Source organism: Petromyzon marinus, unplaced genomic scaffold (assembly GCF_048934315.1).
Source record: "Petromyzon marinus isolate PM22_M1 ecotype Great Lakes invasive population unplaced genomic scaffold, UKy_Petmar_22M1.pri1.0 PM_G_Scaffold_24, whole genome shotgun sequence".
NCBI lineage: Eukaryota > Metazoa > Chordata > Hyperoartia > Petromyzontiformes > Petromyzontidae > Petromyzon > Petromyzon marinus.
In genome coordinates this window covers 977,501-1,002,946 of record NW_027422806.1, presented here as the reverse complement: position 1 = coordinate 1,002,946, position 25,446 = coordinate 977,501, and the positions used below count along the sequence as shown (strand labels likewise).

The 25,446-nt window shown below is 53.5% G+C and overlaps 2 protein-coding genes across 3 annotated transcripts in view; one reads left to right on the top strand and one right to left on the bottom strand.

Annotated features, from left to right (window-relative positions):
• The window catches only part of LOC142913309 (adhesion G protein-coupled receptor L2-like), a 33,132-nt gene extending 27,918 nt beyond the window's left edge, over positions 1–5,214 (bottom strand). The window contains exon 1 of the mRNA XM_076060843.1: positions 4,948–5,214. Coding sequence (XP_075916958.1) covers positions 4,948–5,100 — 153 coding nt within the window. The 5' untranslated portion in view covers positions 5,101–5,214. The remainder of the gene's footprint in view (positions 1–4,947) is intronic.
• A 5,925-nt stretch (positions 5,215–11,139) lies between these two features.
• Positions 11,140–25,446, top strand: part of LOC142913274 (uncharacterized) — a 20,992-nt gene continuing 6,685 nt past the window's right edge. For both annotated transcript variants that reach the window (XM_076060812.1, XM_076060813.1), the window contains exons 1-6: positions 11,140–11,237; positions 15,728–16,010; positions 16,244–16,427; positions 17,486–17,679; positions 24,055–24,494; positions 25,047–25,209. In XM_076060812.1, coding sequence (XP_075916927.1) covers positions 15,779–16,010; positions 16,244–16,427; positions 17,486–17,679; positions 24,055–24,494; positions 25,047–25,209 — 1,213 coding nt within the window. In that variant the 5' untranslated portion in view covers positions 11,140–11,237; positions 15,728–15,778. The remainder of the gene's footprint in view (positions 11,238–15,727; positions 16,011–16,243; positions 16,428–17,485; positions 17,680–24,054; positions 24,495–25,046; positions 25,210–25,446) is intronic.

The window sequence follows — 25,446 nt, the reverse complement described above, 5'->3', positions numbered from 1 at the left end:
GGAGAGGTGGGTGAGTGTGTGTGTGGTGGAGAGGTGGGTGAGTGTGTGTGGTTGTGAGAGGTGAGTGTGTGTGTGTGGTGGAGAGGTGAGTGAGTGTGGGTGTGAGAGGTGAGTGAGTGTGTGTGTGGTGGAGAGGTGGGTGAGTGTGGGTGTGAGAGGTGAGTGTGTGTGTGTGGTGAGGTGAGTGTGAGTGTGTGTGGTGGAGAGGTGGGTGAGTGTGGGTGTGAGGGGTGAGTGAGTGAGTGTGTGGTGGAGAGGTGAGTGAGTGTGGGTGTGAGAGGTGAGTGAGTGTGTGTGTGGTGGAGAGGTGAGTGAGTGTGGGTGTGAGAGGTGAGTGTGGGCGTGTGTGGTGGAGAGGTGGGTGAGTGTGGGTGTGAGGGGTGAGTGAGTGAGTGTGTGGTGGAGAGGTGAGTGAGTGTGGGTGTGAGAGGTGAGTGAGTGCGTGTGTGTGTGTGGGGAGAGGTGAGTGAGTGTGTGTGTGGTGGAGAGGTGAGTGAGTGTGGGTGTGAGAGGTGAGTGTGGGCGTGTGTGGTGGAGAGGTGGGTGAGTGTGGGTGTGAGGGGTGAGTGAGTGTGTGGTGGAGAGGTGAGTGAGTGTGGGTGTGAGAGGTGAGTGAGTGCGTGTGTGTGTGTGGGGAGAGGTGAGTGAGTGTGGATGTGTGTGGGGAGAGGTGGGTGAGTGTGTGGGAAGAGGTGAGTGAGTGCATGAGGGAGAGGGAGGGAGGGAGAGGGGGTGGGGAGAGGGAAGGTGAGAGTGAGAGGGGGGGTGAGTGTGTGTGTGTGGTGGAGAGGTGAGTATGGGTGTGACAGGTGAGTAAGTGAGTGTGTGGGGAGAGGTGAGTGAGTGAGTGTGTGAGGGAGAGGGGGTGGGGAGAGAAAAGGTGAGCGTGAGAGGAGAGTGTGAGTGTGTGTGCATGTATGAGTGGGTGAAGGTGTGACCATGAAAGATCCGGGCGTGGTGGTGGTGGTGTTGGCCACGCCAGCCCCTCGTACGCTGCGCCTGCCCATCAGAGGTGCTGCTCGCTAACAGCGCTTGCCCCAACAGTCTGTTGAAGGCTTTACAGGGGATCTTGGTCTTTGATGAGCACAAGTGAAGTGCGTGGGGGCGCTCCTCACAGTGTGTGAGGGAGAGCGGAGGTGAAGGTACAAAGGTGTTTGAGTGCGAGTGTCTGAGTGTGTGTGTATGTGTGTATGTATGTGTGTGTGCGTGTGTGTGGGAGCGGTAGTGTAGCGGTTAGTGCTACGCTGCGCTACGAACCCGGCGACCCGGGTTCGATTCCCGCTCACGGCCAACACCGTCAGTGACGATTATCTGAACCGGTCTTGGGCCTCCCCTAGGTCGACTCAGCCTCAAATGAGTACCTGGTGCGGTGGACAAAAACATTGCCACTGGGGAGACAAAGGCGGTCGGGCGTGGTGCTGGCCACCCACCCCCTCGTGTACCGTTCCGACCTTCATAGGTGCTCGCTAACAGCACTTGCCCCTACAGTCTGTTAAGGCTATATGGGGGATCTTTATCTTTGTGTGTGTGTATGGCTGCTTTGGGTACGCGGTCCAGACCTCCCCAGAGACCCTGGCTGACAGAGGAGGTGTTCAGGATGGTTGAGAAAAAGCGACAGGCCCACGCTCATCGGCTACAGCATCCCACGTCGGAGAATGAGGAGGCTTACCTCAGCCTTCGCTCGGAGGTTCGGAGAGCCGTGAGGCGCTGCAAGGATGGGTGGTGGTCGCGGGTTGCTGTGGAGATGGAGTCTGCCTCAATGGCCCGCGATCACAAATCTCTATTTAACTCCATCAAAAAAGTAACCTGCAGCGCCACACCTATTACCATCATTAGGGGAAAGAACGGTGATCCGATCTCCGACCCCCAGGAACAGGTTTGCAGATTTGCTTAGCATTTCTGTGAGGTCCTGGGGGAGGGGGAATCCCTCAGCCTGGAAAACATCATGGGACAAAGTGGGGATGACCCTGCTGAGGCTGCGGTGCCTCAAATATTGGAGGAAGAAGTCACCCCCTGTGAGTGGCTGGCTGAGGTGCCATCCATTGAGGAAGTACTGAAGGCGATCCAGAGCCTGAAACCAGGAAAGGCACCGGGCAGAAATGATCTCCCAAGCGAAATGCTGAGGGATTGTGGCGTTTGTGCACAGACTGCCCTACATGACATCATAACAACAGTCTGGACCACTGGATGGGTTCTGCAGGATTGGAAGAAGGGGGACCGCACAGACTGTAACAACTACAGGGGAATCTCAAGGATTATTCAACATCGCCTTGCTAGGCACACTGAGGAGAGGCTGGCGGAGCTCCAATACGGTTTCAGGAAAGGGCGGTCCTGAACAGATGCCATATATTCTGCCCGTGTGCTACAGCAGAAGTGTAGGGAATTCCAACAAGACCTACATCTCTGCTCCATTGACCTGGTCAAGGCCTATGATACCATCAATAGGCCTGGGCTCTGGGTTGTTCTTCGTATTTTCGGAATCCCTGAGCCTCTGCTCATGATCATTAAGGACCTTCATGATACTGAGCGGGCCCGGGTAAAACTATGTGGCCGGGAGTCAGAGCCATTCCCTGTACACCTTGGGGTGCAACAGGGATGTCCTCTGGCTCCAACATTATTTAACATCTATTTCGACCACGTAGTTCGTGAAGCCTTCAGTAGCTGTACCCGAGGAATTTCCATCTGGTACAGGTAGAATGGGAGGCTGATCGATGCCCGGGTGCGGTCAAGGGATGGCTCCCTATTGGTCAACCACGTTATGTATGCGGACGACCTGGTAATAGCAGCTCACTCAGAGGAGAAATTGGAGGTGCTGCTGCTGAAACTTGAGTGTGCCACGGAGTGGTGGGGCCTTACCATCAGCCCCACCAAAACTAAGCACCTGCCTGGGTATTTTATACCATCGGACACTCCACCCCCACAACTCCCAATCGGTGATGGGGCAGTTGTGGAGAGAGTGGAGAGTTTCCCATACCTGGGCAGTGTGCTCATGACAGGCTCCGGTTTAACAGCAGAGGTCTCACTCCGAATCAGTCGAGCGGCATCATCTTTTCATCGTTGCATAAAGCTGTGTGGAAGCTACCTGGTCTGTCACTCCGCAAGAAGCTTCAGGTCTTCTCTGCCACAGTCATTCCCTCCCTTCTCTATGCTTGCGAAACGTGGACACCCCTAATGGAACACCTTCGCCAGTTAGAAACATTTAGGCTGGCCTGCCTACAATCCATCCTGGGTTTAACCAGACTGGATTGTGTGAGGAGTTCACAATTCCTCGAAAGATCTGGACAAAGTCCCATCGGTGAGCTCCTCCGGCAGGCAAGGCTGCGTTGGCTGGGCCATGTAGCCCGCATGCCCAATCACCGCATGCCCAAATCGCTTTTGTTCGGCCGGATCGAGGTGGCTAAACGGGCGCGGCACGGGCTAGAGAAGAGATGGAGTGACGTGGTACAGGAGGATGTGGAGCTGAGTGGACTTGCCAATGACTGGTACCAGCGGTGTCAAGATCGGCCTCTGTGGAGGAGGCTTGTGAAGGATGCTACTGGGCAGTTGTAGGCAGTCACCCTCCAACAACAACAGAGGGTTGAGGAGCGACGCTCACAACAACGAGCGGAGCGCCGGGTGGCTAAAACACAGCAAGTTGGCACAGTAGGGGGCACAGGTGGTGCATCAGCCGGTTATCTCGGTCATCTCAGTCAGTCGACCCATGGCACCTGGGTCTGCCCCGTGACCTCCTGCCAGCGGGCATTCGACACTTCACGTGGCCTCAAGGTGCACATGGCCTGGCACAAGCGTCGTGGTGACGTCACCGCCACTTAGTGGCGAAAGGCGGTTGTTGTTGTATATACAGCTCACAACTGGAGGGCTCTCGCTCCCCAGTTAATGCATTCAGCAACTGCAATGTTTACTGGAGTTCTGAGCTCAGTCTACAAACTATAAAACTATTAACTATTTTTATCTTACAGGTCAGGACCACTGAGCCGGGATAGCTCTTTTTCAGAAGCGACCTGGCCACTAAATGATGGCTCAACGGAGTGGAAATGTACAGCAGCCAAATACTCTGAACGCGTGACGTCGATTCTCAACGTGGAGGGAAAAAAACGGAAGATCCAGAGGAAAAATCCACGAGGAGAACACGCAAACTCCAAATATACAGCAGCAGGCGTCAGGGTCGGGATTGAACCCACGAGCTTATGTATACCAGGCGAGGTCGTAAACATCTCTCCACCATATTCTTGGTTCTTTCGGTAAAGTCACGTAGAAGGGAAACAATAAAATAATAAAAATATCTCTCCACCAGTCATTGCAACAGTCCCTAGCCTGATAAAAGTTTAGTGTCAGCGTATGTGTGGGTGCCCCCACCTGGAAAGAGAAATCAAAGTTCTATCCGGCCCTCTGGCAAAAGCTCTCTCCCCACCGCCGTCCTATACTTCGGGTAATGAACACGATTAATAATTCAACACATTTGGTATTCGCGCCAATCTGAGAACCGCAGGGGCCATCACGAATGAAGGCGCCATTTCACAGACGGGTATACGCTGCCAGTAGGGGGAAGGGGCGACGTTGCCAAGTGGTTTCACCCACGGCCTCTTGTATACCAGGCGAGGTAGTGAACATCTCTCCACCGCGCTGCCCCTATGGCCCCTATCGTCATCATCATTATCATCACGGCTCTGTCGTACCAGGCAAGGTCCACCAAGCCATACAGCTCTTTTGCAGAAGCGAGCTGGCCACACAAAATGACAGCTCAACCAAGCGGCTTCTCACGTGGCAAAGTAATAGCGGCCAATTACTCTAAAAGCGTGTGGATTCTAAACGAGGTAGTTAACATCTCTCCACCGGGGCGCCCCGACCGCCCCTACCGCCCCTACCACCCCTACCGCCATCTGCCGTCCATCATCCCACTGGTGCTCACGCGGAAACCCTTCCCCCCCCCCGGCGCCGGGCACCGACCCTGTTGAAGAACACAGCTCCGTCGTACACCACGAAGCCCGTGCCATCGACGCGGTGCGGCAGCTTGTAGTTGGTGAGCGGTCGCCTGGCCAGGATGTCCTGGAGGGAGGCGTACTCCACGAGTCTGTCGGTGCGGAACGGCGTCCACGGCATGACGTACACCTTGTCGGTGGCCTGCAGCGGGTCGCGGCACCACGAGCCGGCCTGCTGCTTCGCCTCCAGGAGGTGCGAAGCCTCGCCAACGAGGAGGACGCTGCCCGGACACGGGAAGACTGCCCAGGGAAAACGAGGGACAGACGAATGAACGAACGGTCGGGTCAGGGATTCGCGGCTGCTCCCTAAGTTGATATTCTATCAACTGAAAACGTTTTTTTTATTCTTGGTTCTTTCGGTAAAGTCACTACCACGTAGAAAGGAAACAATTAAATAATAAAAATCTAAAACAATTACATTCTCACGACGTTTCGACTGCAACACAAGCAATCATCATCAGGTGTGAAAACCACAGCAAGAAAATTTGAAAAAAAAATAACCGCCACTTTTTTCAAATTTTCTTGCTGTGGTTTTCACACCTGATGATGATTGCTTCTTGTGTTGCAGTCGAAACGTCGTGAGAAGTTTATTGTTTTATATTTTTATTATTTTATTGTTTCCCTTCTATGTGGTGACTTTACCGAAAGAACCAAGAATATTAATCCCTGCAGTCACAAAAGCTTTAAATAAAAAAATTAAAACTTTTTTTAATATTTGAGCAGGTAAGGCCCACTGAGCCACGAAACTCTTTCGCCGAAGCAACTTGGCCACACAATTGACAGATCAACGAAAGTTTCTTATCATGTGGAAATGCACAGCAGTGTCCAAATACTCGCAATGCGTGACGTTGATTCTACACGCGGAGGGAGAAACTGGAGGACCCGGCGAGAACTCCACATGACCACAGGGTTAACGTGCAAGCTTCCAAGTATACAAGCCTCAGGGTTGGGATCGAACCCACGACCTCCTGTATACCAGGCGAGGAAGTTGACACCCCGCCACCGTTTGCATGCGTGTACTGATGGGCGTATGTTAACATGGGTGCCGTCTGCATCGCAGCAGAGCCTGATGAAGCCGAATTTGAGCAGGTAAGGCCCACTGAGCCACGAAACTCTTTCGCCGAAGCAACTTGGCCACACAATTGACAGATCAACGAAAGTTTCTAATCATGTGGAAATGCACAGCAGTGTCCAAATACTCGCAATGCGTGACGTTGATTCTACACGCGGAGGGAGAAACTGGAGGACCCGGCGAGAACTCCACATGACCACAGGGTTAACGTGCAAGCTTCCAAGTATACAAGCCTCAGGGTTGGGATCGAACCCACGACCTCCTGTATACCAGGCGAGGAAGTTGACACCCCGCCACCGTTTGCATGCGTGTACTGATGGGCGTATGTTAACATGGGTGCCGTCTGCATCGCAGCAGAGCCTGATGAAGCCGAATGTCCACAGGGAACGATCGCGTTTCTTAAACATGCACATGTGGCATGTGCATCGGGAGCTTAGCGTGTGGCATACATCGACTGATTCATCGTCGCACGTCGGTTACAGTGAGGGAAAAAAAGCATTTGATCCCCTGTTGATTTTGTACGTTTGACCACTGACAAAGAAATGATCAGTCAATAATTTTAATGGTAGGTTTATTTGAACAGTGGGAGACAGAATAACAACAAAATCCAGAAAAACGCATGTCAAAAATGTTATAAATTGATTTGCATTTTAATGAGGGAAATAAGTATTTGACCCCCTCTCAATCAGAAAGATGTCTGGCTCCCAGGTGTCTTTTATACAGGTAACGAGCAGAGATTAGGAGCACACTCTTAAAGGGAGTGCTCCTAATCTCAGCTTGTTACCTGTATAAAAGACACCTGTCCTCAGAAGCAATCAATCAATCAGATTCCAAACTCTCCACCATGGCCAAGACCAAAGAGCTCTCCAAGGATGCCAGGGACAAGATTGTAGACCTACACAAGGCTGGAATGGGCTACAAGACCATTGCCAAGCAACTTGGTGAGAAGGTGACAACAGTTGGTGCGATTATTCGCAAATGGAAGAAACACAAAAGAACTGTCAATCTCCCTCGGTCTGGGGCTCCGTGCAAGATCTCACCTCGTGGAGTTGCAATGATCATGAGAACGGTGAGGATTCAGCCCAGAACTACACGGGAGGATATAGTAATAGGTTTTACCCTTTTTAACTGGCATCAATGATCTCAAGGCAGCTGGGACCATAGTCACCAAGAAAACAATTGGTAACACACTACGCCGTGAAGGACTAAAATCCTGCAGCGCCCGCAAGGTCCCCCTGCTCAAGAAAGCACATATACATGCCCGTGTGAAAGTTTGCCAATGAACATCTGAATGATTCAGAGGACAACTGTGTGAAAGTGTTGTGGTCAGATGAGACCAAAATGGAGCTCTTTGGAATAAACTCAACTCGCCGTGTTTGGAGGAGGAGGAATGCTGCCTATGACCCCAAGAACACCATCCCCACTGTCAAACATGGATGTGGAAACATTATGCTTTGGGGGTGTTTTTCTGCTAAGGGGACAGGACAACTTCACCGCATCAAAGGGACGATGGACGGGGCCATGTACCGTCAAATCTTGGGTGAGAACCTCCTTCCCTCAGCCAGGGCATTGAAAATGGGTCGTGGATGGGAATTCCAGCATGACAATGACCCAAAACACATGGCCAAGGCAACAAAGGAGTGGCTCAAGAAGTTTCCAGACCTTAATTCCATAGAAAATCTGTGAAGGGAGCTGAAGGTTCGAGTTGCCAAACGTCAGCCTCGAAACCTTAATGACTTGGAGAAGATCTGCAAAGAGGAGTGGGACAAAATCCCTCCTGAGATGTGTGCAAACCTGGTGGCCAACTACAAGAAACGTCTGACCTCTGTGATTGCCAACAAGGGTTTTGCCACCAAGTACTAAGTCATGTTTTGCAGAGGGGTCAAATACTCATTTCCCTAGTAAAAATGAAAATCAATTTATAACATTTTTGACATGCGTTTTTCCGGATTTTATTGTTGTTATTCTGTCTCTCACTATTCAAAAAAACCGACCATTAAAATTATAGACTGATCATTTCTTTGTCAGTGGGCAAACGTACAAAATCTGCAGGGGATCAAATACTTTTTTTTCCCTCACTGTAAATACTCGGGTGAAATAAAACCCGTCGTGGACACAGGCAATTCAGCTGTTGCAACAGAAACAGCTGGCATGCAGAGAATTGTGGGGTTTCCCAGGACGCGCCGAGGCTTAGCCTAAACGAATTTCGACTGAAGGTGTTGTTACTGGGATTGCCGCAAAATATTTTTTCGCGATACGCCATCAAATTTCACAACGGGACGATTTCCCAATATTCGTTGAGCCGCTCGTACTTAGCACGGCGTTAGTTCCGGTTGCAATCAATGCAGTCTCCGAGGCTTATGAACGCACGGCGCAGACGGCCACGTCAGAAACGCGGTCGGCAATTACGCGAACCGTGGCAACGACGATGTCACATAGTCGCCACGCCGTCAATGAACCCCGGAAAATTGTTGGGAACCCGTCGGTTCGATTTTATAATAACTTTTGGTGAGCGCACGCGCAGTTGAATTGTTTGGTTTTGACAGCCGTTACCTCAAGCTCGGCGTGGTACGGGCGTGCGTTTGTGCGCTTGTGCGTTTCGTAATCACGCCGAACATCTTCCAGTCCGCAAGGCGGAATGGAAAAGGCACCCGGATTAGTTTGCCTCTGTGGATGTGTAGGTTTTGACTTTAACATAGCCATTCCTGTGACCAGTCACAAGCTAATCACTCAGCTCTTTCAATGCTAAATTCTCCTGTTTGATTTGTACTAGGTGCCTCTGTGGATGTGTAGGCTTTGACTTTAACATAGCTATTTCTATAACCAGTCACAAGCTAATCACTCAGCTATTTCAATGCTAAATTCTCCTGTTTGATTTATACTAGGTGCCTCTGTGGATGTGTAGGTTTTGACTTTAACATTGCCATTCCTGTGACCAGTCACAAGCTAATCCCTCAGCTATTTGATATGTAAACCCCTTTGTCAAGGTGCCTCACTTTAAAAGTCGCTACGAATCTTAACACCGTTCATTGAAGCTCTGTCGTCCCAACAGGTCTGTACCTTTCACCCTGAAGACGGCCCGCTTGCGTTGTGGCCGAAACGTCGTGAGAATTTTATTGTGTTATTTTATTATTTTATTCTCATTCTACGTGGTGACTTTTACCGAAAGAACCAAAGAAGATGATGAATCCTTGCAGTCACGAAAGCTTTAAATCGAAGAAAAAAATGCACCCGGATTAAGTTGCCGATAGCCGCAGCGAGATAGAGTAACGGATGCGGAGTGCCAGGTGCACACAATAAAAAAGTGTATGGGGTCAGTGGTGGACTGCAAGCGATTAGCACGCCGACCTTTGAACCCGGTAACCCCAAACTAAATTCGTGCTTACGTGAGCCCAACAGCAGCGGCGATTATTATTTAAACCCGTCACGGGCCTCCACCCTTTGGTTTGACCGGTGCGGTGTGCAGTAGTAAAACATCGCTGGCAACTGGGGAAGACAAAGGCGGCCGGGCGTGGTGGTGCCGCCCGCCCGCTCCACCCACGCCCCCTCGTGTACGCCGTAGCGGCCTTCACGTCGTGCCGCTCGCTACGAGCACTTGCCCCCCACAGCCTGTTGAAGGCTGTGGGGGGCATCGCGAGGTGTCCCCGTGAACCCCCGGTGACGACGAGCTCGAATATCTCTCTCGCTCGCGGCCAAAATCGGCAACGATTAACCTCGACCGGTACCCGTGCCTGCCCCTAGGTCGACTCGGCATTTAGTTCGTAGCTGGATGCAGTGTACGAACACGGCCGCTGGGGGAGACAAAGGCGGCCGGGCGTGGTGCTGCCCGCTCACCCACGCCCACCACGTGTACCACAGTAGCGGCCTTCACGTGGTGCTGCTCACCCACCACGTGTACCACAGTAGCGGCCTTCACGTGGTGCTGCTGCTGCTGCTGCTCGTGGACGGCGCTCGCCACGGCAGCCTGTCAAAGGGCGTCACGTGGTGGTGGTGATCTTTGTGTGCGTGTGTGTGTACGTGTGTGTGTACGTGCGTGTGTGTGTACGTGTGTGTGTGTACGTGCGTGTGCGTGCGTGTGTGCACACGCGTGTGCGTGTGTATGAGTGGGGAGCGGTAGTGTACCGGTTAGCGCTACGCTGTGCTATGAACCTGGCGACCCGGGTTCAATTCTCGCTCACGGCCAACACCAGTAACGATTATCTGAACCGGTCCCGGGCCTCTCCTAGGTCGACTCAACCTCAAATGAGTACCTGGTGCGGTGTGTAAACATCGCCACTAGGGAGACAAAGGCGGTCGGGCGTGGTGCTGGCCACCCACCCCCTCGTGTACCGTGCCGGCCTTCATAGGTGCTGCTCGCTAACAGCACTTGCCCCTACAGTCTGTTACAGGCTACACGGGGGATCTTTGTCTGTGTGTGTGCGTGTGCGTGCGTGTGGATGCGGCGTGCCAGGTGCAAACAGAGAGCTACAATATATATTAAACAAAAAACATCTCAGTGGGCGCCTTAACTGGTTTAAATAAAATAAAAATAGTGAAGAGCCTCGTTACCGGTTGCGGGAGGCCAACCGCTCGCTCCCGGCAGCTTCAGCAGCAGCAGCTGGGCTTGAAGCAGCTGCAGCAGCTGGGCTTGAAGCAGTCTCCAGCTGCCCATCGTGAACGTCCGCGGGACGTCGTCAGCGTGAGACGGAGCGACCTCTGACCTCTACCGGCAAGGACTAAAATTTTAACACACTTCCCCAATGTCGTATCGACTACTGTAAAACTTGCTATACGTACGTCACACTCGTGACAATACTATATTCTATCGTTGACAATAAAAAAAATATATATTAATATTTGTAAACAATATTTATTTATATACAAGTTACGTTTTTTGGCTTGGTTCTCATTGTCCACGCTCAAGTCGAGTTGAGCCGCAAATCACCGCGGTCCCTTAGGTCGCGGCAAGCCTCGAGGGGGGCGGCCACTTCCTGGGGTCGCGTGGAGCTCAGAAACTGACATTGAGCCGCAAATCACCGCGGTCCCTTAGCCTCGAGGGGGGGGGGGCACTTCCTGGGGTCGCGTGTTGTCCAGCAACTGACGCTGAGCCGCAAATCACCGCGGTCCCTTAGGTCGCATGTAGTTCAGCATTGCGGTGAAGTTCACGGCGGTGGTGGTGGCGGTGGTGGCGGAGTTGTTACAACAAAGTTTGTTTAAATATAAACGCATTAACTTTCTCCCAAACCCCCCTCCCCGACACACATTCAGCTAACGTCTGCGTTTTTTGCTCCCACCTCGTCACTGTTTGTTGTAGTTAGACTGATGGCCTTAATCTAAAGTTGTCTTGTGGTTGTTGTGGTTGTTGTCAGCACGGTGGCTATGAGATGTTAACTACCTCGCCTGGTGTACAGGAGGTCGTGGGTTCGATCCAGACCCTGACGATGCCTGCTGCTGCTACTGTATATTTGTAGTCTGTGTCTCTCTCATCATCATCATGGTGGCTATGAGATGTTGACTACCTCGCCTGGTATACAGGAGGTCGTGAGTTTTATCCAGACCCTGACGATGCTTGCTGCTGCTGTATATTTGTAGTCTGTGTCTCTCATCATCATCACGGTGGCTATGAGATGTTAACTACCTCGCCTGGTCTACAGGAGGTCGTGGGTTCGATCCAGACCCTGACGATGCCTGCTGCTGCTGTATATTTGTAGTCTGTGTCTCTCATCATCATGGTGGCTAGGAGATGTTGACTACCTCGCCTGGTATTCAGGAGGTCGTGGGTTCGATCCAGACCCTGACGATGCCTGCTACTGTATATTTGTAGTCTGTCTCTCTCATCATCATCACGGTGGCTAGGAGATGTTGACTACCTTGCCTGGTATACAGGAGGTCGTGGGTTCGATCCAGACCCTGACGATGCCTGCTGCTGCTGTATATTTGTAGTCTGTGTCTCTCATCATCATCACGGTGGCTATGAGATGTTGACTACCTCGCCTGGTATACAGGAGGTCGTGGGCTCGATCCAGACCCTGACGATGCCTGATGCTGCTGTATATTTGTGGTCTGTGTGTCTCTCTTTCATCATCATCATCACGGTGGCTATGAGATGTTAACTACCTCGGCTGGTATACAGGAGGTCGTGGGTTCTATCCAGACCCTGACGATGCCTGCTGCTGCTGTATATTTGTAGTCTGTGTGTCTCTCTCATCATCACGGTGGCTATGAGATGTTGACCACCTCGCATGGTCTACAGGAGGTCGTGGGTTCTATCCAGACCCTGACGATGCCTGCTGCTGCTGTTTATTTGTAGTCTGTGTGTGTCTCTCATCATCTTCACGGTGGCTATGAGATGTTGACTATCTCGCCAGACCCTGACGATGCCTGCTGCTGCTGCTGTATATTTTTGACGTCTGATTCAGCTCCTACCTTTGCCATCAATCCGGGCTCCCCCCCGACCCCCCAACTCCTTGAGCTACTTGGGGCGCCTTCAGCTGTCGCTGCTCGGATTCCGCTCGCTCCGAGCGCCCCGCCGCCACTCTCTGTGGCCGCTCACGACATCGTTGTTGTTGATGTTGTTGTTGACGATGTTGTTGTTGTTGATGACGTTGTTGTTGTTGACGATGTTGTTGTTGACGACATTGTTGTTGACGATGTTGTTGACGATGATGTTGTTGTTGACGATGATGTTGTTGACGTTGTTGACGATGTTGTTGTTGACGATGTTGTTGTTGACGATGTTGTTGACGATGTTGATGATGTTGTTGACGATGTTGTTGACGACGTTGTTGTTGACGATGTTGTTGTTGACGACGTTGTTGTTGACGACGATGTTGTTGACGACGTTGTTGACGATGTTGTTGTTGACGTTGTTGTTGACGATGTTGTTGACGTTGTTGTTGACGATGTTGTTGTTGACGACGTTGTTATTGACGATGTTGTTGCGGTCGGGGTTGTAGTGTTTGCACCGCGGCAATCTCGCCGCCGCCGTGCGTTTATTTGTGAGTGTCAATGGCGGCGTTGTTCCGCCTCCTGCGTCCTCCCTCGCCGCTCGCGGTCTCCACCGCGTTCGCGATGTCGCGGAGCCTGTCGCCAAAGCTGCGTTCCTGTTCCTGTTCATCCCTCCCGGTCATTAGTCCCATTCGTTCCTGTTCCTGTTCGTCTCGTTCATCCCTCCCGGTCATTAGTCCCATTCGTTCCTGTTCCTGTTCGTCTCGTTCATCCGTCTCGTTCATTAGTCACATTCGTTCCTGTTCCTGTTCGTCCCGTTCATCCGTCTCGTTCATTAGTCCCATTCGTTCCTGTTCCTGTTCGTCGCGTTCATCCGTCTCGTTCATTAGTCCCATTCGTTCCTGTTCCTGTTCGTCCCGTTCATCCGTCTCGTTCATTAGTCCCATTCGTTCCTGTTCCTGTTCGTCTCGTTCATCCGTCTCGTTCATTAGTCCGATTCGTTCCTGTTCCTGTTCGTCTCGTTCATCCCTCCCGGTCATTAGTCCCATTCGTTCCTGTTCGTCTCGTTCATCCGTCTCGTTCATTAGTCCCATTCGTTCCTGTTCCTGTTCGTCCCGTTCATCCGTCTCGTTCATTAGTCCCATTCGTTCGTGTTCCTGTTCGTCTCGTTCATCCGTCTCGTTCATTAGTCCCATTCGTTCCTGTTCCTGTTCGTCCCGTTCATCCGTCTTGTTCATTAGTCCCATTCGTTCCTGTTCCTGTTCGTCTCGTTCATCCGTCTCGTTCATTAGTCCCATTCGTTCCTGTTCCTGTTCGTCTCGTTCATCCCTCCCGGTCATTAGTCCCATTCGCTCCTGTTCCTGTTCGTCTCGTTCATCCCTCTTGGTCATTAGTCCCATTCGTTCCTGTTCCTGTTCGTCCCGTTCATCCGTCTCGTTCATTAGTCCCATTCGTTCGTGTTCCTGTTCGTCTCGTTCATCCGTCTCGTTCATTAGTCCCATTCGTTCCTGTTCCTGTTCGTCCCGTTCATCCGTCTTGTTCATTAGTCCCATTCGTTCCTGTTCCTGTTCGTCTCGTTCATCCGTCTCGTTCATTAGTCCCATTCATTCCTGTTCCTGTTCGTCTCGTTCATCCCTCCCGGTCATTAGTCCCATTCGCTCCTGTTCCTGTTCGTCTCGTTCATCCGTCCCTGTCATTAGTCACATTCGTTCCCGTTCCTGTTCCTGTTCGTCTCGTTCATCCCTCCCGGTCATTAGTCCCATTCATTCCTGTTCCTGTTCGTCTCGTTCATCCCTCCCGGTCATTAGTCCCATTCGTTCCTGTTCCTGTTCGTCTCGTTCATCCCTCCCGGTCATTAGTCACATTCGTTCCTGTTCCTGTTCGTCTCGTTCATCCCTCCCGGTCATTAGTCCCATTCGTTCCTGTTCCTGTTCGTCTCGTTCATCCCTCCCGGTCATTAGTCCCATTCGTTCCTGTTCCTGTTCGTCCCGTTCATCCGTCTTGTTCATTAGTCCCATTCGTTCCTGTTCCTGTTCGTTCGTCTCATTCATCCATCTCGTTCATTAGTCCCATTCGTTCCTGTTCCTGTTCGTCTCGTTCATCCATCTCGTTCATTAGTCCCATTCGTTCCTGTTCCTGTTCGTCTCGTTCATCCCTCCCGGTCATTAGTCCCATTCGTTCCTGTTCCTGTTCGTCTCGTTCATCTGTCTCGTTCATTAGTCCCATTCGTTCCTGTTCCTGTTCGTCTCGTTCATCCCTCCCGGTCATTAGTCCCATTCATTCCTGTTCCTGTTCGTCTCGTTCATCCCTCCCGGTCATTAGTCCCATTCGTTCCTGTTCCTGTTCGTCTCGTTCATCCCTCCCGGTCATTAGTCACATTCGTTCCTGTTCCTGTTCGTCTCGTTCATCCCTCCCGGTCATTAGTCCCATTCGTTCCTGTTCCTGTTCGTCTCGTTCATCCCTCCCGGTCATTAGTCCCATTCGTTCCTGTTCCTGTTCGTCCCGTTCATCCGTCTTGTTCATTAGTCCCATTCGTTCCTGTTCCTGTTCGTCTCGTTCATCCATCTCGTTCATTAGTCCCATTCGTTCCTGTTCCTGTTCGTCCCGTTCATCCGTCTCGTTCATTAGTCCCATTCGTTCCTGTTCCTGTTCGTCTCGTTCATCCATCTCGTTCATTAGTCCCATTCGTTCCTGTTCCTGTTCATCCGTCCCGGTCATCCGCTCCGTGTCCTCGGGCAACCGTACGACCAACGCAGGCTGCGAATTGGCCGCGACTCAGCAGGGGGCCTGCAGTGAGCAGCAGCAGCAGCAGCACGAGATGTCGTCCCCCACGTGTCGCGCGTTCGCTGGGGAGAGACGCACCGGCTGATCGTCGTGAGCAGGCGGTGCGGCAGGCCGGCTTCTTGCCCATCTGTACATCGCCCGGAGGCAGGCGATAACCCCGCTCAGGTCTTGGGCCTTTCTCTACCGCCGTGGCTGACGACTTGATTTGTCGAGGAATTATTTCATCACGGGTCGCCGCTGGTGGCGGCAGCCCGCGGTCGGGATGCATGCGCTCCTCGTGAATGCCGAACTGATGTTGCACCGTGCCTGGTAGCCAAGGGGTGCTAATCGGAGACAGGACCATCGCGAGCGGGGTAATGGATGATGATGATGATGATGCTGATCACGATGGCAACAGCCACGTGCACGGTAACGTCTCTCTCTCTACCTCCCTCTTCTCTCACCACCATCACCACCACCACCACAGGATTCACCTGACCATGACCTGAGACAGAAAACGACCTCGCCCTCTCCAGCAATGTCCTTGGGAGAAAGTCCTTGCCGGAGAGGTCAGAGGTCAGCGGTTCAGAGGTCGCGCGCTTCGGGCAGTGGGCGCGGACTTCACTCCGCGCTCTGCCCGACTGCTCCGTCTCCTCCCGCTGACGACGTCCCACGGAGGTTCACGATGGGCAGCTGGAGACTGCTTCAAGCCCAGCTGCTGCTGCTGCTGCAGCTGCTGCCGGGCGCTAGCGGTTGGCCTCCCGCAACCGGTACGAGGCTCTGTGTTGTTTAAAAAAAAACTATTCACTATTTTTATTTTATTTAAGCCAGTTAAGGCGCCCACTGAGATGTTTTTATATATATTGTAGCTCTTTGTCAGGAGCGACCTGGGGATCGCAGATTGTAGCTGGGCAAAGTGGCTTGTTGGCACTGTGTGAGGGTGTGGGGAGAGTGGTGGTCCAGTGGTAAGGTCACAATGAGTGCCGTTTGCCCATATCCCCAGCTCCACCTTCCCCAATGAATGTTCGCGTGCAGTCTCGAGACCTGCTGTCAACCCTGTGTTGGGAGGATGGAGGGGATACCACAGGGAATATTCCCCCACTGGTTCAGCCTTCAACCATCGACTTCTACAACACTACCAGCAGCTCAAAGCTCCTGAACGTTACCTACAGAGTGGAGTATAAACTGTGAGATGCTCGCTCACTCACTCACCCCCACACTCACTCACTCACCCACTCACCCACCCACTCACTCATCCACTCACTCACTCACCCACTCACTCACCCACCCACCCACTCACTCACTCACCCACCCACTCATTCACCCACTCACTCACCCACTCACTCACTCACCCACTCACTCACCCACCCACCCACCCACTCACTCACTCACTCACCCACTCACTCACCCACTCACTCACTCACTCATCCACCCACTCACTCACCCACCCACCCACCCACTCATTCACCCACTCACTCACCCACTCACTCACTCACCCACTCACCCACCCACCCACCCACTCACTCACTCACTCACCCACTCACTCACTCACTCATCCACCCACTCACTCACCCACCCACCCACTCACTCACTCACCCACTCACTCACTCATCCACCCACTCACTCACCCACTCACTCATTCACTCACCCACTCACTCACCCACCGACTCACTCACCCACTCACTCACCCACTCACTCACTCACTCACCCACTCACTCACTCACTCATTCACTCACCCACCCACCCACCCACCCACTCACTCACTCACCCACTCACTCACTCACTCACCCACCCACCCACCCACTCACTCACCCACCCACTCACTCACCCACTCACTCACCCACTCACACACTCATCCACTCACACATTCGCCCACTTACTCACTCACTCACCCACTCACTCACTCACCCACCCACCCACTCACTCACCCACCCACCCACCCACTCACCCACCCACCCACTCACCCACCCACTCACTCACTCACTCACCCACCCACCCACCCACTCACTCACCCACTCACTCACTCACTCACCCACCCACTCACTCACCCACTCACTCACTCACTCACCCACTCACTCACCCACTCATTCACCCACTCACTCACTCACCCACCCACTCACTCACCCACCCACTCACTCACCCACTCATTCACTCACCCACTCACCCACTCATCCACTCATCCACCCACTCACCCACGCACTCACCCACCCACCCACCCACCCCTCACGTGTCTCCGTCTGCACAGCTACGGAGAAGCCCGCTGGCGGAGTGTCTGCGCTGTGACCGCAGAGACTCGGTGCGATGTCTCCTCAGCGCTGCGACTTCCCGGCCACCGCTATTACCTCCGCGTGAGATCCACCATCTCATCTTCACCATCGCCGCAGTCCTCACCGCTCTCCTCACCCTGGGTTGTGCTTGAGCTCTTGCCCTTGAAGACCAGTGAGTGGCCTTGTCTGTCTCTCTCTCTCTTTGTGTGTCTCTGTGTGTGTGTGTCTCTGTGTATGTCTGTGTGTGTGTGTCTCTCTCTCTCTCTGTGTCTCTGTGTGTGTCTGTGTGTCTCTGTGTATGTCTGTGTGTCTCTGTGTGTATGAGTGTATCTGTGTATGTGTGTCTCTGTGTATGTCTGTGTGTCTCTGTGTATGTCTGTGTGTCTGTGTGTGTCTGTATGTGTGTCTATGTGTGTCTGTGTGTGACTGTGTGTGACTGTGTGTGTGTCTGTGTGTGTCTGTGTGTGTGTGTCTGTGTGTGTGTCTCTCTCTCTGTGTGTCTATGTGTATGTGTCTGTGTGTGTGTGTCTCTCTCTCTCTCTGTGTCTCTGTGTGTGTCTGTGTGTCTCTGTGTATGTCTGTGTGTCTCTGTGTGTATGAGTGTATCTGTGTATGTGTGTCTCTGTGTATGTCTGTGTGTCTCTGTGTATGTCTGTGTGTCTGTGTGTGTCTGTATGTGTGTCTATGTGTGTCTGTGTGTGACTGTGTGTGACTGTGTGTGTGTCTGTGTGTGTCTGTGTGTGTGTGTCTGTGTGTGTGTCTCTCTCTCTGTGTGTCTATGTGTATGTGTCTGTGTGTGTGTGTCTCTGTGTGTATGTCTGTGTGTGTCTGTGTGTATGAGTCCGGCAAAACAACCCCCTACCTCCTCGCGGTGCCGGATGGGCAACTCTGTCGTGGACAGTGCTGTGGGGGGAGGTCCAATTTTGATTGGCTCCTCCCCTCATGGCATATGTGTCCACCACAGGGGCTAAACGGGGGCTCTGGACGGGTGCGAGGGGCTGGTAACCCCTCCACCTTCAATTAATTACCACTAAACCACAAGTTAAACTGAAATATGTAACTAATAAGCTTGTGCCGGAGGCCCCGGGGGGCCAGGCATCTATGACGTCTCCTGGCCAAACCCCAATTGGCGGAGCCAGGAGATTGAATATCTACCCTCGGGGCTCCTCCAGAAACAACGAAAAGCCACTACGGGTGGCCACGTGGAATGTTCGAACGCTCACTGCGGAGGAGAGGCTGCCACTCCTCTGTTGGGAGCTGGACCGGTACCGCCTGGATCTGTGTGGCATTCAGGAGGTCCGGTGGACCGGCTCTGGCTCCTGCCACCATGAGGGGTGGACAGTCCTCTACTCGGGGCAGCAGACTGCCAAACAACAGGGTGTGGCTCTTCTTTTGAACAAAAGAATGAAGGGGGCGTGGGAGCGTGGCGGTGAGGTGTGGGAAGCTGTAAGTCCCAGGCTACTTTGGGCTCGCCTTCCCATCAACCGGAGGCGAGGAATGGTGGTCGTGGTTACTTATGCCCCCACCGAAGATGAATATCCGTGGAGGGATGCAGGCAAAGCCGATGAGTCAGATGCCTTCTATGACCTCCTGTCACAGGTGCTGGCTAAAGTGGCCCCTCGGGATAGAGTCATCATGTTGGGTGACTTCAATGCCCGAGTTGGTCATGATACTGGCACCTAGTCTGGAGTGATTGGAGGGCATGGGCCATATCAGCTCAATAACAACGGTAGGAGGCTGCTAGATTTTTGTGCAGCCCATGGGCTTGTAATTACCAACACGCTGTTCCGGCATCGGCGCATCCACACAACATCATGGATGCATGCCGGGTCCAAGCAAGAACATCTGCTAGACTACATAGTGACGGACCAGCGGGTGCGAGCCCATGTCCTTGACACCAGGACCTACCGTGGAGCTGATCTGCCCTCTGACCATCGACTAGTCATCTGTAAGATGCGCCTGCCATTCTTCCACTCCGGTGGTGGGTGTACACCCAGGACCCCATTCCAACCTAAAGTGGCCTGGTCTCAGTTATCTGTTGAAAGTTGCAAGCGAGAATTTCATTATCGCTTGCGGCTAGGATTGGCATCGTCCCCGACTAGTCCTGATGTCGAGGGTAAATGGGCGAGGTTTAGGACTGTGACTCATGCAGCTGCAATGGCTGCTTTGGGTACGCGGTCCAGACCTCCCCAGAGACCCTGGCTGACAGAGGAGGTGTTCAGGATGGTTGAGAAAAAGCGATAGGCCCACTGTCATCGGCTACAGAATCCCACGTCAGAGAGTGAGGAGGCTTACCGCAGCCTTCGCTCGGAGGTTCGGAGAGCCGTGAGGCGCTGCAAGGTTGGGTGGTGGTCGCGGGTTGCTGAGGAGATGGAGTCTGCCTCAGTGGCCCGTGATCACAAATCTCTATTTAACTCCATCAAAAAAGTAATCTGCAGCGCCACACCTATTACCATCATTAGGGGAAAAAACGGTGACCCCATCTCCGACCCCCAGGAACAGGTTTACAGATTTGCTGAGCATTTCTGTGAGGTCCTGGGGGAGGGAAAATCCCTCAGCCAGGAAAACATCGTGGCACAAAGTGAGGATGACCCTGCTGAGGCTGCAGTGCCTCAAATATTGGAAGAAGTCATCCCCTGTGAGTGGCTGGCTGAGGTGCCATCTGTTGAGGAAGTACTGAAGGCGATCCGGAGTCTGAGACCAGGAAAGGCAGCGGGCAGAGATGATCTCCCAAGCGAAATGCTGAGGGAGGGCGGCGTTTGTGCACAGACTGCCCTATATGACATCATAACAACAGTCTGGACCACTGGACGGGTTCCGCAGGATTGGAAGGATGCCCTGGTGGTCCCCCTTTTTAAGAAGAGGGGCCGTGCGGACTGTGGCAGCTGCAGGGGCATCTCACTCCTCAGTGTGCCGGAGAAGGTCCTGGCGGGGATTGTTCAACGTCGCCTTGCCGGGCACGCTGAGGAGAGGCTTGCGGAGCCCCAATGCGGTTTCAGGAGGGGGCGGTCCTGCACAGATGCCATATTTTCTGTCCGTCAGCTACAGCAGAGGTGTAGGGAATTCCAACAAGACCTACATCTCTGCTTTATTGACCTGGTCAAGGCCTATTATACCATCAGTAGGCCTGGGCTCTGGGTTGTTCTTCGTGTTTTTGGAGTACCTGACCCTCTGCTCACGATCATTAAGGACCTTCATGATGGTGAGCGGGCCCGGGTAAAACTACGTGGCCGGGAGTCAGAGCCATTCCCTGTTAACCTTGGGGTGCGACAGGGATGTCCTCTGGCTCCCACATTATTTAACATCTATTTTGACCACGTAGTTCGTGAAGCCTTCAATAGCTGTACCGGGGGAATCTCCATATGGTACAGATATAATGGGAGGCTGATCGACGCCCGGGTGCGGTCAAGGGATGGCTCCCTATTGCTCAACCCCGTTATGTATGCTGATGATTTGGTAATAGCTGCACATTCGGAGGAGGAGTTGGAGATGCTGCTGCTGAGACTGGAGCGTGCCACTAAGAGGTGGGGCCTTACCATCAGCCCCACCAAAACTAAGCACCTGCCTGGGTATTTTGTACCATTGGACACTCCACCCCCACAACTCCCAATCGGTGATGGGGCAGTTGTGGAGAGAGTGGAGAGTTTCCCATACCTGGGCAGTGTGCTTATGACTGGCTCCAGTTTAACAGCAGAGGTCTCACTCCGAATCAGTCGAGCGGCAATATCTTTTCATCAGTTGCGTAACGCTGTGCGGAAGCTACCTGGTCTGTCGCTCCGCACTAAGCTTCAGGTTTTCTCGGCCACGGTCATTCCCTCCCTTCTCTACGCTTGCGAAACGTGGACCCCCCTAATGGAACATCTTCGCCGGTTGGAAACATTTAGGCTGGCCTGCCTACGATCCATCCTGGGTTTAACCAGACTGGATTGTGTGAGGAGCTCAAAAAGCCTTGAAAGATCTGGGCAAGGTCCCATCGCTGAGCTCCCCCGGCGGGGAAGGCTGCGATGGCTGGGTCATGTAGCCCGCATGCCTAGCCACCGCATGCCGAAACAGCTTTTGTTCGGCCGGATTGAGGGGGCTGGGCGGGCGCGGCACGGGCTAGAGAAGAGATGGAGTGATGTGGTACAGGAGGACGTGGAGCTGAGTGGACTTGCCGATGACTGGTACCAGCGGTGTCAAGATCGGCCTCTGTTGAGGAGGCTCGTGAAGGATGCTACTGGGCAGTTGGAGGTAGTCGCCCTCCAACAACAGCGGAGGGCGGAGGAGCGACGCTCAGAACAACGAGCGGAGCGCCGGGTGGCTAAAGCACAGCAGGTTGGCACAGTAGGGGGCACAGGTGGTGCATCAGCCAGTCATCTCAGTCAGTCGACCCGTGGCACCTGGGTCTGCCCCGTGACCTCCTGCCAGCGGGTGTTCGACACTTCACGTGGCCTCAGGGTGCACATAGCCTGGCACAAGCGTCGTGGTGACGTCACCGCCACTTAGTGGCGAATGGCGGTTGTTGTTGTTGTGTCTGTGTGTGTGCCTGTGTGTGTGTGTCTGTGTGTGTGTCTGTCTATGTGTGTGTCTCTGTGTCTCTGTGTGTGTTTCTGCATGTGACTGTCTTTGTGTCTGTGTGTGTGTCTCTGTGTGTGTCTGTGTGTGTGTGTCTGTGTGTGAGTGTGTGTCTGTGTGTCTGTGTGTGTCTGTGTGTGTGTGTCTGTGTGTGACTGTGTGTGTGACTGTCTTTGTGTCTGTGTGTGTGTCTGTGGACCCCCCTAATGGAACATCTTCGCCGGTTAGAAACATTTAGGCTGGCCTGCCTACGATCCATCCTGGGTTTAACCAGACTGGATTGTGTGAGGAGCTCACAAATCCTTGAAAGATCTGGGCAAGGTCCCATCGGTGAGCTCCTCCGGCGGGCAAGGCTGTGATGGCTGGGTCATGTAACCCGCATGCCCAGCCACCGCATGCCGAAACAGCTTTTGTTCGGCCGGATTGAGGGGGCTAAACGGGCGTGGCACGGGCTAGAGAAGAGATGGAGTGATGTGGTACGGGAGGACGTGGAGCTGAGTGGACTTGCCGATGACTGGCGGTGTCAAGATCGGCCTCTGTGGAGGAGGCTCATGAAGGACGCTACTGGGCAGTTGGAGGTAGTCGCCCTCCAACAACAACGGAGGGCGGAGGAGCGACGCTCACAACAACAAGCGGAGCGCCGGGTGGCTAACGCACAGCAGGTTGGCACAGTAGGGGGCACAGGTGGTGCATCAGCCAGTCGTCTCAGTCAGTCGACCCGTGGCACCTGGGTCTGCCCCGTGACCTCCTGCCAGCGGGCGTTCGACACTTCACGTGGCCTCAGGGTGCACATAGCCTGGCACAAGCGTCGTGGTGACGTCACCGCCACTTAGTGGTGAATGGCGGTTGTTGTTGTTGTGTCTGTGTGTGTGACTGTGTGTGTGACTGTCTTTGTGTCGCTGTGTGTGTCTCTGTGTGTGTGTCTGTGTGTGTGACTGTGTGTGTGACTGTCATTGTGTCTCTGTGTGTGTGTGTGTCTGTGTGTCTGTGCATGTGTGTCTGTGTGTCTGTGCGTGTGTGTCTGTGTGTGTGACTGTGTGTGTGACTGTCTTTGTGTCTCTTTGTGTGTGTCTGGTGTGTGTCTGTGTGTGTGTGTGTGTGGCTCTGTGTGTGACTGTCTTTGTGTCGCTATGTGTGTCTCTGTGTGTGTCTGTGTGTGTGACTGTGTGTGTGACTGTCTTTGTGTCTCTGTGTGTGTCTGTGTGTCTGTGCATGTGTGTCTGTGTGTGTCTGTGCGTGTGTGTGTGTCTGTGTGTGTGACTGTGTGTGTGACTGTCTTTGTGTCTCTGTGTGTGTGTCTGTGTGTGTGTGTCTCTCTGTGTGTGTGTCTGTGTGTGTGTGTGTCTGTCTGTGTGTGTGTCTGTGTGGGTGTGTCTGTGGGTGTGTGTCTGTGTGTGTGTGTCTGTGTGTGTGACTGTGTGTGTGACTGTCTTTGTGTCTCTGTGTGTGTGTCTGTGTGTGTGACTGTCTTTGTGTCTCTGTGTGTGTCTGTGTGTCTGTGCGTGTGTGTCTGTGTCTGTGCGTGTGTGTCTGTGTGTGTGACTGTGTGTGTGACTGTCTTTGTGTCTCTGTGTGTGTCTGTGTGTGTCTCTCTGTGTGTGTGTCTGTGTGTGTGTGTCTGTCTGTGTGTGTGTCTGTGTGTCTGTGCGTGTGTGTCTGTGCGTGTGTGTCTGTGTGTGTGGGGAGCGGTAGTGTAGCGGTTAGCACTACGCTGCGCTGTGAACCTGGCGACCCAGGTTCGATTCCCGCTCACGGCCAACACCGGTGACCATTGTCTGAACCGGTCCTGGGGCTGCCCTAGGTCGACTCAGCCTGAAATGAGTACCCGGTGCGGTGTGTCAACATCGCCACTGGGTCGACAAAGGCGGTCGGGCGTGGTGCTGGCCACCCACCCCCTCGTGTGCCGTTCCGGCCTTCATAGGTGCTGCTCGCTGACAGCACTTGCCCCTACAGTCTGCGAAGGCTACACGGGGGATCTTTGTCTTTGTCTCAGCTGTGCTCAGTGCTCCGACGGTCACCTTGATGCTTCACAAGAAAGTGACGGTGGACGAGGCTGGCGGCGAGGAGGAGTGCCGTGTTGAGGATGACGATGACGGTGACAGTGAAGGCCGCGGCGGTGACGATGACCACGACGATGACGGTGACCGCGGCGGTGACGATGACCACGACGATGACGATGACCGCGACGATGACGGTGACCACGATGACGATGACCGCGACGATGATGACCACGACGATGACGATGACCGCGACGATGACGATTACCGTGACATTGACGGTCACCACGACGACCGCGAAGAGGGAGAGGCGGAGTGGTGGGAGCTCTTCGTGGGGGTCTCCATGAGGAGTGGGTGGAGGAGGAGGATGGAGCGGCGTGACGTGCTGTACCACCTGCAGGCGGAGGTCTCGACGAGGGGGGGCACAACCAGCACGGTGAGAGTGGGTGGGTGAGTGGGTGGGTGGGTGGGTGAGTGGGTGGGTGGGTGAATGGGTGAGTGGGTGAGTGGGTGAGTGAGTGAGTGAGTGGGTGAATGGGTGAGTGGGTGAGTGAGTGAGTGGGTGGGTGAGTGGGTGGGTGGGTGAATGGGTGAGTGAGTGAGTGAGTGGGTGAGTGAGTGGGTGGGTGAATGGGTGAGTGAGTGAGTGAGTGGTTGAGTCGGTGGGTGGGTGGGTGAATGGGTGAGTGAGTGAGTGAGTGGTTGAGTCGGTGGGTGGGTGAGTGAGTGGGTGAGTGAGTGGGTGAGTGGGTGAGTGAGTGAGTGGGTGGGTGAGTGAGTGGGTGGGTGGGTGAGTGGGTGGGTGGGTGGATGAGTGAGTGGGTGGGTGAGTGGGTGGGTGATTGGGTGGGTGATTGGGTGGGTGAGTGGTTGAGTAGTAGTAGCATGATAATGCTACTACTACTGATGAAAATGATGATGCTGCTGCTACTGATGATGCTACTGATGATGATGATGATGGTACTGATTATGATGATGCTTCTGCTAGGAGCGCTTTGTGGGATGTCGCTACCGCCACACGGTACCTCCGCTTAGAGGCGCTGCTGAGTACTGCATCCGTGTGAGAATCGTAGCTGACTACCCCCGGTGGAAGACAGGGGAGTGGTCTCCAATGTCCTGTGTCTCCTTCCCTCCACCACACAGCACTATGGGTGAGTGGGTGCGTGGGTGGGTGAGTGGGTGGGTGTGTGAGTGGGTGAGTGAGTGGTTGAGTGGCTGGGTGAGTGAGTGGTTGAGTGAGTGAGTGGATAGGTGAGTGGTTGAGTGAGTGGGTGGGTGAGTGAATGAGGTGTGTGGGTGAGTAGGTGAGTGGGTGAGTGAGTGGGTGAGTGGGTGGGTGAGTGAGTGGTTGAGTGAGTAGGTGGGTGAGTGGGTGGGTGAGTGAGTGG